At 41.5% G+C, this 11,681-nt stretch overlaps 2 protein-coding genes across 2 annotated transcripts; both read left to right on the forward strand.

The window, feature by feature from the left end:
* Window positions 1-266: 266 nt before the first annotated feature.
* Window positions 267-4,020, forward strand: LOC104942974 (uncharacterized). Its single transcript, XM_010768289.1, has 4 exons — window positions 267-2,376; window positions 2,548-2,715; window positions 2,882-2,977; window positions 3,244-4,020. The coding sequence occupies exons 1-4, from the start codon at window positions 1,423-1,425 to the stop codon at window positions 3,556-3,558; spliced, it is 1,533 nt and encodes a 510-aa protein (XP_010766591.1). The 5' UTR covers window positions 267-1,422; the 3' UTR covers window positions 3,559-4,020.
* Window positions 4,021-5,276: 1,256 nt separating this feature from the next.
* On the forward strand, window positions 5,277-10,983 carry LOC104942975 (unconventional myosin-XV-like; the record flags this gene model as incomplete). Its single annotated transcript, XM_010768290.1, has 12 exons — window positions 5,277-5,423; window positions 6,227-6,299; window positions 6,393-6,469; window positions 6,551-6,627; window positions 7,020-7,150; window positions 7,788-7,882; window positions 7,977-8,054; window positions 8,149-8,245; window positions 9,105-9,253; window positions 9,489-9,616; window positions 10,583-10,716; window positions 10,793-10,983. Coding segments are annotated over exons 1-12 (1,377 nt in total), but the record flags the coding sequence as incomplete, so codon positions are not given.
* Between the last annotated feature and the right edge of the window lie 698 nt (window positions 10,984-11,681).

Consider the following 11,681-nt stretch of genomic DNA (forward strand, 5'->3'; position numbering starts at 1 on the left):
GACAGTTTATCACTCTTCCTCCTGTACATTAGCAGATAAAAGACATACAATACTTGAATGAATGTTAAATAAAGAATGCTGGAAATAACTGCATCTTCATTAGCCTATATGCTATGCAGAGACTGCCTTCTTCATGTCGTGAATTGCAGCTGATGTTTTAATATTGGTAATTCGACTTATACAACATTCGCAAGTTGTACATTTCACTCATGCAATAACCCACCTTCGAGTGATGCTCTAGTTTCTTCATGTTTTTGTTTTTTTCCCTCTTGCTTGCGCCGGACTGAAACTGTCTTTTCACCGACATCTCTTCACTTGCACTAGTGGCCGTATCAAACCCGTGACTGGTCAGATGTCGATTCATTGCAACGTTGTCGGGTTACAGACGTGCTCCCCTTGTCACCTCTGCACGGAGAATTGCGCATAGCAGCTGAGGCCCTCTGGGCGGGGCCCCATGCAGCCTGCGTGATTGGCCTGTAGGGAGCGGCGGCCCTGAAAGCACCAGTAGCTATCCCGGGTCTTTGTATGTTAACCTGACTTTCATACAGTTAATAAAGGGTCACTTAAAACATTTTAAAGTAAAATCAATCAAGTTCATTTTCAGAAGTTATTTCATTCATAATCCTGAGAGTTTAGTAGTAGTCTTCCAATTATATTTTGTTAAGTAATATAAGCCTGTTTAGAATGTAGCAAAGCTTGCCTAATGCAGCTCGGCATCAGCAGTCAGTTCCCTTTTAGTCACATTTCCTTGATGATCTTTACCTGTTCACTTTTCAACATGGGGAATGGGCTAGAAAAGTCCACTTTGCTGAGGTTGTTACCACTTGTGGTAGGAAGTAAAGTCTCTGAAGGAGATGAAGCATGGGCCATATTAAAAGACCTTAAAGAAATTGTGCAGCTGGTGTTGTCGACATATTTCACAGAGGAATCCATCCAGTACATGCAGACTAAAATAAGTGATCACAGACAGAGTCTTCAATCTGTCTTTCCAGACTTGAAGCTCAGAGTGCTGGTACCGCAAGCATTTAAGGCCATTTGAGCTGACATCCTCACACAACTTTTCTGTGCATCCGCTGTCCGAGCTAAATGACACATTAAGTATCACAGCATACAATATGGATGGACATTTCAAGTTGACAATACATATTTATTTCCATCAGAGACTTGCAGGAATACATGTTTCTAGAAGTGGGGACATACTGTATGTGTCACCACCACCCACCATTACAGGCCAAGCCTAGGAAGACTAAGACTTAATGATTGTTTTGTTTTTTGCGCACAGTTTTCATTAGAGTTGAATGATACTTAATCCAAACCAATCCAGTTTTTCATTCAAAACTGAACTCTAGACACTGCCTGACTTTTGTTTTGCCAAACTGAATGTTCCTCATATTGCCTCTTCTCTTTTTTTAATAACAGGAAATGGCAGCTCAAAACTACGTACTTCATGTCCATACCTCAATGGACATTATCAGGAAGATGACTTTATCTTCAAGTCCAGAATCTGTGGATGAGCTAAAAACCATGATAAAAGAAAAGTTTAAGCTAGACTTTGACTTTAACTTATCATACCAAGATCCGGACTTTGACGGGAGGTTATGTTCCCTTGTAGACATCGAGGAGCTTCCATTAAAGGCTGTTTTGCTAGTTATGAAGTCTGAGAGTGACGTCAGTTCCGAAGCATCAGGGGACACAACAATATTGCCCCATGACATAACTCCAGAGAGGGCAGAGGGATGGCCTGCGGTTTTTCCAGTACCCACTTTTGCCTTGCAGGTAGAACACATACTCGGTGAGGGAAATCTTAAATATGAGAGAACAGAGAAAACTCTAAAGCTTTCTCGGGGTCAAAAGCACATCATCCTTGAGAACCTTGCAACCAAAATGCATAGCTTCAAGGCATACCCCAATGATAAGGAGGTTTCAATGGTATCAGAAGCACTGGTCACTAAGCATCCTTGTCTAAAAGAGCCAGGGTCTCAGACGGGATGGTGCGGCTGGAGAAATAGTCTGAAGTTTAAGATGGGGAACTTCCGCACAAAGTTAAGTCGAGCAGGATTTCACGAGGTAGCGGTCAATTCTGGGAAGAGGAGTAGAAACAATCCAGACAAACAAGCTCCCCACACTAACATCAAAAGACCAAAGAGGGCAGAGGTGAATTTCTTGCCTAATTTCCCACTCGGTGAAGATGGTACAAGCCTTGAGCGATTGAGACTCCAAATTGTAGATGAAGTTAAGATGAGAGACAAAAACCTTCCCCTGATTACAAAGTTAATGCAGACTACCTTTGCCCTGCGGCGCAATGAGGTCATCAATGATGGCCTACCTGTTGGCCAGATCCTGGAACGCTGGCCTGCCTTGAAAATGGAGTCACAGGTGAACATCTTTCACTTATTACACATATTTCATTATTTTGTTTGCCTTTGTCATTGATAACTTTGACAGGCTTACTCAGATTGATCATGTTACGTTTCTGTTCATCTCGGCTGTCTTCAGTCTGCATATGCATTGTACTGGGACTTCAATAGTCCTTTTATATATTTGCAGATTTGTGCCGAGTTTCAGAGGATTGCAAACATCAACCTGAAGAAGCACTTCTATGCTGAGTTGGATCGGCATGCCCCCCGTCTTCAGAGCTTGTTCAGAAAGAAAGCTGCACGCAAAGGGAAAGTAGCTGAAGGTCTGGATCAGCGATTCAGCTCTTATGACCTCCAGGTGAGTCGGTTATGCCTCTTGGTGTTTGATCATTATATAAGAGTGGATTCTCTTTGTCAAATGCTCATCTCTTCAGTCATGAGAGGGCCCTTGTTGTGATATAAGTTGTTGTGCTGCTATGCTGTTTAGCATCCAAAGTAAAGCAAATATATGTTCTCCACCCCAGGAACAATGCGACGTCCATGTCCTCCGTGCTGCTGTCCTCCGGGCTCTGCCTGCATATCTGCATGAGGATGACTCTAGGTTTCTGAAGCCGTGGCATGTAAGTCAGCATAATAACTGTTTCAAATGTATGTGACAGATCATCACAAAATACAGTCATTTTTGTTACATTGTTTCAGTAGCTCTAGTGCAGGAAGAAATGTATTTACATTTGCATAATGAAAGGTTATAATAAATGAAGAATTTAGTTTGGAAAATAATGGACGGTCCGGTGTCATCAAAGATTGATCCTGTCAAGTGAGGGGAAACAGATTGTAGAGATAGCTATGGCCATTTAGGGTAACATTTCCCTGTTCTTGTCCCCAGGTGGCGCAGTCCGATGAACCGGACATTGATGACATGGCCGTTGGACTGCTCTTGATCAGTGCCAAGTCAGAAAATACCACGCTCTGCTGCCCAGAGAGGATCGCTGTGGTACTGGAGGGGAGCAGAGTGTTCGAACTCCCCAGATTGGCTGAGGCATTCATCCTGCTGTATGCACTGATCTATGCCCTGAATCTAAGTTACCCAAAAGACTTGCCCAACACCTTTGACTTCACCCAGAAAGTTTTGATGGGCCAGGACGATCGGAAGCTGAGGCCAAGAGTGTTGAGCCTTAAAAATGTCCTGTTGGCAGTGTAGTGATCTCACTCTATGAACAAACAAAGTTGCCCTTTAACAGGCACCACATACCGTAGAGCACTATATTGTATATCTGTTTATTTTACAACAAAGTATTTTGAATGTTTCAATATTCAACTTGAAGTTTGAATTTGTTACTGTTCAGCTTCAACTTGAAGGAGTGTTTGTAGATGTGTAAATAGTATGGACAACATGTTCCCATACGTTGGTTTATATTTCTATATGTTCCTGTTCTTTATGGTCCATGTGGTAAACTGAACAGCAACTGTTCCAGGTCACATTGTGTTGGACTCATGCAAGTGATGGTTCAAAATGTGGCTCTGGGAATTTCTCAAGGCCTGTTTTTAAGGGTTTTCGTTTTTAAAAGTGAACTATTTGTCAAACAATACATATTCTTGTTTGGTAAATAGTTTATGGTTACTTAATAAAACAGTGACTTGTATATAAATTGTCTGTGTTAAAGGTTTTCTTTTGTATTTACTCAAAATGTTTACTTGTCAAGGTTCTTACAGTCATTAAAAACCTGGAAAAGTCATGGAAATTCAAAATGCAAATTCCAGGCCATGGAAAAGTTATGGAAAACAATAATTGTTTTCCATAACTTTTCCATGGCCTGGAATTTGCATTTTGAATTTCCATGACTTTTCCAGGTTTTTAATGACTGTAAGAACCTTGACAAGTAAACANGCCTGTCCGTAGACATGTGCAATGCCTTCGCAGAGCCAGCCTGCCAGGCGTTTCTTGGACAGAGCTTTCCCGGTCACCCCGCCCCCAAAGCACACAAACAGCTGTTCAGTGCGTCTAAAGGCTGGCCCCACTATGGGGTGGAAGACTAAAGCCCCCTAACTGAATAGCCCTCGACCTGAACGTACTCCTTAGGCTTTTGGGCACAAAGGAGGGGTTTGGTCTGAGTGTTGCGCCGCTCCTGTCACCCCGAATCAGTAAACAGCTCGGGTGCACCGACAGAGAGGTTAACTGGGACACTCTCTTGCCTGACATAAAGGCAAGTAGCAATGCTGTTTTCCACGACAGTGCTTTCAGGGAAGAGAGCTCCAGAGGCTCAAATGGTTCTGTGACCAGAGCCTCGAGCATCAACGGCAGGTCCCACTGCTGGGGGAGGTGTGCACTACAGGGCGAAGCCTCCTGACCCCCTGTAAAAACCGTGACATCAGTGGCTGATTAAAGGCTGACCTGCCGTCTAATCCCTCATGGCAAGACGAGATGGCTGCTGCATACACCTTCACTGTGGAATGAGCAAGCCCTCTGTCCTCAAGTAACTGTAAAAAGGACAAAATAGAGCCCAACTCAGAAGATAGGGGCTCTATTTTCCGCTCCTCACACCATCACTGGAATCCCAGCCACTTCGGCCTGTAACAGGCTGTGGTGGATCCTGCTCTAGCTGCCTGGATAGACTGAATAACGCTGTCAGACAATCCACCCTGTCTCAGCCTGTCCCTCTTATCTCAGGAGCCAAGCCTAGAGAGGACGGCCCAGAGTGGGTAACGCCCGACCTGCACCTGCCTCTTGAGACATCGCCCCCCAGAACTGGTGGATTGCCCAGGGCTGGCCCACCTTCATCTGTGTCATCTCTGAGTACCACGGTGCCCCGACGCGATCCGGAGCCACTAGGATTACTGCCAGACGTTCTCGCCTCACTCTCCCCAGGAGAGGGAGAATGAGATGCAGCGGTGGAAAGGCGTATAGCAGCTTCCTCGGCCATGGCTCGTGAACACGTCCACCCCCAAGGGCGGGTCGTTGCCCTGAGCCATGGAGAACCACAGGGCACAGTGGCTGTTGCGCCGGCTGGCAAACAGGTCCACCTCTGCTCTCCCGAACTGGACCCAGACCTGCTTCACCACCTCCGGGTGAAGCGCCCACTCAGGACGCTGAAATAGATGCCTGCTATGGATGAAAATGATGCCGAAAGTGCTAAGAATGAGCCAGAACAGTAACGTTTTAGGCTGAAAAACTGTTGGCTTATCGCTACATTGTTTTCATAAAATATTGATTGTAACCAAGTACAGACCCTTATTGTTGAATTGTGTATAGTCCTCTACCTATGTTTTATACACATATTGAATTACTATTTTTAAATACATTTTTGTTTGACCATATCATCTAATATGCAATCAGCCTTACTTTCCAGAACACATCCTGGTTCTGATTCATTCCAGGCCTTCTGTATTGATGTAGCTTAGCTTTTTGAACTCCAAAATGACAGCATTGAGCTTATATGTTATGTCACAAATGTTCTTTTTGTATTTTTACTTTATTGTAAAGCTGACATAAAGGTATGGGAAACGTGTAATTAGGAATTTGGTTCAATAGCAGAATGTCACGTTGAACATAACTAAACAAAATCAAATGTAATTCTTAGACCAGAAAATATATTGATACCCCCTTCAAATCAGAATACATGAGAAATAAGTTGTATATAAAGGTTTTCACTGACATCTAAATGCTAAATGCATCAGCAAACCTGCCAACAAGCCAATCTTTCAAATCTTGCTTGGATATTTAGAATCATGAGTTGAGCGGATCTCTGAATTGTATTGTTCTGATATATACACATGCCTTTGCTTTCAGCTAACTGTTAATGCTGATTATTTTAATGTAACTGAGAGTTCCTGAACAAGTCAACTATATGTGTTTGCTTTTATTCATCCAGGTTCCCATCCAGGAGTCCCTCATCCTCTACAATGATCCTGAGCTCAATGAGTTATCAGTCCAGTGCTTCATGAGTGAGTGCATCCACACGTACCATCCAAACATTCATACACACTGAGACCACTGTTCTCACTCTCTTCATCTATCTGCATTCCCCTGTCCTCCAGACCTAATGCAGTTCATGGGAGAGATGCCGTTCAAGAAGGATAACACGCAGTCAGGCTGTCTGATCCACATCCTTCTGGTGAGGGCCCCCCCCCCCGTGTTAATCTGTGTCTTCGAGTTCCATAAGCTTGATGATATTTAAAGAAGAGTTTCTGTTCAGTTAGGGAAGGAGAAGGAGATGCTGAGAGATGAAATCTACTGCCAGGTCATCAAGCAAACCACCCAAAACCCAGCCAAGTGAGTGTCATTTATTGAAGTGTTTGGTAACATTTTCTGTGTATGAACGCGTTTCAAAAGATTCAAACCCTGGATGTGAAACCCTGGACCTGAAGAAGCCAAGGAGCTTCTACAGAGCTTTTCTGAACATCTTTAAGCTAATTCTTCTGGTTTTTGAGCTGTCATTTTTACTGTTTTCAGTTCAAAGATGGGCTGAACCGTCTGTAATTTACTCTTAGCATTCTGCAATGTCAATGCCAACAATGCCAACTTCCCATCTACTGTATACTGTACTTTAAAATCTCAACCTTACAGCTTTCCTGATCACTTATCTTAAGGCCCTGAATTGAGTGTGCAAAAATCACATTTTTTATAATCAGCTTGATTTCAATTGCCTTGTTGTCTGTCTCCAGGTCTTTCTGTACGCTGGGCTGGCGGCTGCTCAACCTGATGACGGGCTTCTTCCCCTGCTCCGACACTCTGCAGCCGTTTGTCACACGCCACCTGCAAGATATCTCCCAGGACTACCAGCACCCATACCAAGGTAGAAGAAACACAAAGCATGCAGACGGATATCACTAAGTGCTGATCTTTCAGTTATTATAATATCAAAATATGATATGATATAAAATGCTACATATAACCAGCTGATTCAAAATCAGAATCAGAATCAGAATACTTTATTTACCGCGGGGGAATTTGGGTTTTGTGCAAGCTGCTCGATTTAGAATTAAACAAATAAAAAGATTAAAACAAAATACTATACTAAGTATACTAAAATAATACAAGTATTTATACAGACATATGAAGTTACAGTAAGAATGTGCAACACCTTTTTTTAAATTAAAGCAAATAAAGATATTTATAAAAAAATATGAAGTTAAAGTAAAAATGTCCAATAAAAATAAAATGAAATGAAACAGGATAATAAATGAATATAAACACAAGAAGTCTTACAAAGAATGTACAATACAAAGATAAAATGAATAAAATTCAATGTTTTATATAAACATAAGAATGTGAAGCAAAATGTTCAATAAAAGTTAAAATTATATATAGTAAATATTTATATTAACAGAAGACATTAAAGTAAAATGTGCACATTATACTACAATATATAACATGTATATTACAATGTATATATAAATGGAATGGCTCTTCCTAACACCCCGTGTCCTCAGAGCTGGCGTGTGTGTGTCAGGAGAACATGCAGCGCTCTCTCACTTTTGGCGGTCGCCGTAACATCCCGTCACATGTGGAGATGGACGCCATTCTGGCAAGTTACCTACACACTGAAGCAAATCAAAATCTAATAAACTGTTATATCCCATCATTATCAAGGCGTTTACATTTAGCCTGTTTTTCTTCAGGCTGGGAAAACTTCTCGACGTGTTCCCACCCAGCTGCCAGGAGAAGTGGAATTCCCCATCAAGATACGCAGCTTCAGTGTAAGATTTATATACGCCTACTTATGTATGAACCAAACCAGAGTCTTCTTTTATTTATTAATACCTCCTGGTGGTATGTTGTATCTTCCTGTAGTTGGCAGGAGAAGCAGTCACAGACTTCTGTAAAGAGATGGGAGTCTTAAACCTGACGGAAATCAAAGAGTTCTCCATCCTCGCCAACCGACGCCAAGGTAAGACACTCTGCTGTCTCAGGAAGGACTGAAGAGGGATGACTGTCAGGAGACACACCAAGGCCAACTGATGACTTTGTTTTCAAATGTTTTCACGCCAAAGTAATACATACATTAAGAACTAAAACCATTTATCCCCAGAAAACAGTACACCCCTACTCTTAATAAAAATACACAGAACACAATATCAACACTTTTAAAAATACAGTGGATATTTAATTTATCTTCAAACCCTGAGAATAAAGCCAAAGTGTCACTCCAGAGATATGGACATTATTCATTGAGGGAACCTCTTATAAAGATGCAAGTTAAAGGCAGCATGTTTAGTTTTTCAGCATTCAAATGTCTAAAAAAAAGTGTCTAGTTCTGTGTTTTATATATATATACAGTATATATTAGTTTTGTGTTGTGCACATACACAGAGAAATGTGTAATTTGAATGAAGATGATGTTTCCTGTGATGACATCATATTCGTTGACTAACAGAAACAGAAGTCATTTACTGTCTTTATATCCGCTTTTAAGACATATTTTTACTTTTTAGATCTGGGTGCTTTTTAAACCTATATGTTTACCTGATGAAGAATTGTAATGATAGGACGTCTGAAACTGAAGTCATCAGAGAAACAACTTTGATTTATAATGTCAAACCTTATTCACTATTGACGGTAAAAAAAAACTTAAACCATGAACACTGAGGAAATCGTAACCAGGAGCAGAACTCCCATGATCCTACGCTGCTTCATGACACCAAACTCCGTCCACCTTTTCATTATTATTGAGAGACCTCTAAAGGCAGAGAATGGCATGTGTGTGTGAAAGGGTCAAAGTGACAGATTATCTGCTGGTCCTCTGTCAGATGGGATGGTGCGTCCCCTCCATGCTGAAGAGTATCTGTTCGACTTCCTGCTGGATGACGGCTCCATCTTCCTGTCCCTGAGGAGAATGATGTGGAGGAGCCCTCTGACCTTCAGCAGTGACCTCTATGTGGACTTCCACTACCAGCAGGTGAGAACAGACAGGAGCAGCAGAACACTGGTCCAGAATCTATCTTGTGTCATTTTAATGTGTGTGTGTGTGTGTGTGTGTGTGTGTGTGTGTGTGTGTGTGTGTGTGTGTGTGTGTGTGTGTGTGTGTGTGTGTGTGTGTGTGTGTGTGTGTGTGTGTGTGTGTGTGTGTGTGTGTGTGTGTGTGTGTGTGTGTGTGTGTGTGTGTGTGTGTGTGTGTGTGTGTGTGTGTGTAGCTCCTGGCTGACTACCTGAGTGGGCACCTCCTACTGGCCCCTGCAGACGGCTCCTCCTCGGTGCAGCAGCTGGCTCAGCTGTCCGCTCTGCAGCACCTGGCCCAGGGTCTGCAGGGTGAGCCCTCACTGTGAGTCACACACTGACACACTATTCCTCATCAGTTTAGGTATTGATTCATTTTGGAGAGCCCAACCGAAAATAATACAACACAGATAGCAGTAGTCAGGAGAAAGTCAAATATCAAGAGTAATTCCACCATATAGCTATAGCTCATGTTTGAACTTTCAAATTCAACACGTCATTTTTAACCATTATCCAGACAATTACAATCCAACAGAACAGACGTTATGCCAAAGTGTAGCAGAACACAGCTGCACCAAACAGAGCCTCAGCTGGGTGGACAGTCACTCTCACGTACGCTGTACACACTTCTTTCTTCGATTGACCTTTCTTAAATCTCCTCCCAAATGTCAGACTATTGTTCATTTTGTACCATGTTATAGTAGAACATGTACCTCTTAAATGATCAGCAGTATAAATTCAGTTCCCATATTGTTTTCTCCTCTTTCTCTAACTTTACATCAAGTTCTATCGTACCTTTACCAGGTAACATTATGTGCCCTATAATCCATACATGTGTATTTTACCGCAGAGGTAATGTTGCATTTATGTATATTGAGTTTAAAGTCAGTATAACACACTTTTAATATTTTATTTTGTAAGCAGAGTCAACAGTACCACAATCAAAACCAAGTTACAACACAATGCTAAGCTGTAACCAATGGCTCTTATTTAAAGACACATCAATTAGATAAATAATACACTAAACACTTCATTCTTCTTCATTTCTGTACTTAAAGTTTCCCAACTTTTTGGAAGTCCAAAAGTGAATTCATATGAAGTACAAAGCATTCCATTATACTTGGCAGCATTGGTCAGCCAGTGTCTCCCAGTGCGCTAACATCTCCCCAGTAATACTGCTTTCTTCTGGTGACATGTGCATTCTTTTAGTATCTATGTTGTTATCACTCAACACCTAACTTGACTAAAGTTGTTTTTATACTGAACGTTTCTGGTTGTTTTTCTCTTCAAGAGTGGAGATGAAGGAGTACCTTCCCTCCCTGGATGGCCTGAGCATCAAAGCTGCGGAGATCCAGACCTTCTGTGAGGGCCATATCGCTGCCATGCACTCCCTCAGCCCTCAAAACGCCAAAATACAATTTATTGGTGGGTAGCATCTCCTCTCCCCTCCTCTCCATCTCTCCTCTCCCCTCCTCTCATAATAATTGTGGTTGTCTTGCAGAGTTTCTGAGCGCCATGCCTCTGTTTGGCTCTAACACCTTCCTGGCCCAGAAGGTGAGCCAGCAAGGCTGTCCCTCGCCCTGCATGGTCAGCATCAGCCAGGACGGGGTGCTGTTCCTTCACCCCAAAACAAAGGTACCTTCAGCACTAAAACCTGACCAGTTAATACAACTTCAACTGATGACATCGACAGTTTTACATCAAAGCTACTTGTGTAAATGTTTTTAAGTTAAAGTAAAACGTATTGAGTACTATTTACTAGTCATTTCAAGTGACACAAACGTATTTTTAACTGTTTAGTTAAACAGTACTTATTAAGTTATTTTAACTAGGTATTTAACACAGTACAAATACAAATCAAGGTTAACCTAAATATTTGTATTACCTTTTAAAAACATGTAGCCGTATGAACCCCACTATGTATTGAAAATGTTGCTTGTGTAGTACTCAAAACTGAATGTAAAGTACTTTTTTGAAACTGATTACATAAATATGATAATAACTGTAAGTAAACAAGTCAGGGTTCATACACTTTGTCACCAATGACTTTCCATGACTTCTCCATGACCTTTACCTCATTTTCCATGACCAAACAAATTACTCTTTCTCAGCGGTACCACTGAAAATGGTTTATTTTAACATGGAACAGGAAAATAAGATCTGCATATGAAACATGTTGTGCCTATCTAAAACAAATCAAATAGGCTTACTAGCTTCTACACGCTAAAGCAACTACAATCTCTCACCAGCAAAATACCTGGACAGTTAAATGCCATTTTACGTTTCATTACTATACGATACAGTATGTATTATCATTATAGTATTACTATAAAATATAAATTATATTTGATCGATCTCCTCTTTGTTTGTCTAATACAAATATCAGAATA

The sequence above is a fragment of the Notothenia coriiceps genome, unplaced genomic scaffold (genome assembly GCF_000735185.1).
Source record: "Notothenia coriiceps isolate Sejong01 unplaced genomic scaffold, NC01 NC01_scaffold00005542, whole genome shotgun sequence".
Lineage (NCBI taxonomy): Eukaryota > Metazoa > Chordata > Actinopteri > Perciformes > Nototheniidae > Notothenia > Notothenia coriiceps.

Bases quoted from the DNA above. Each gene is read 5' to 3' on its own strand.
- LOC104942974 (XM_010768289.1), top strand. From the start codon at position 1,423: ATGGCAGCTCAAAACTACGTACTTCATGTCCATACCTCAATGGACATT. The intron at 2,716-2,881 runs GTGAGTCGGTTA...TCTCCACCCCAG, and splicing joins TCAGCTCTTATGACCTCCAG to GAACAATGCGACGTCCATGT. The intron at 2,978-3,243 runs GTAAGTCAGCAT...TCTTGTCCCCAG, and splicing joins GGTTTCTGAAGCCGTGGCAT to GTGGCGCAGTCCGATGAACC.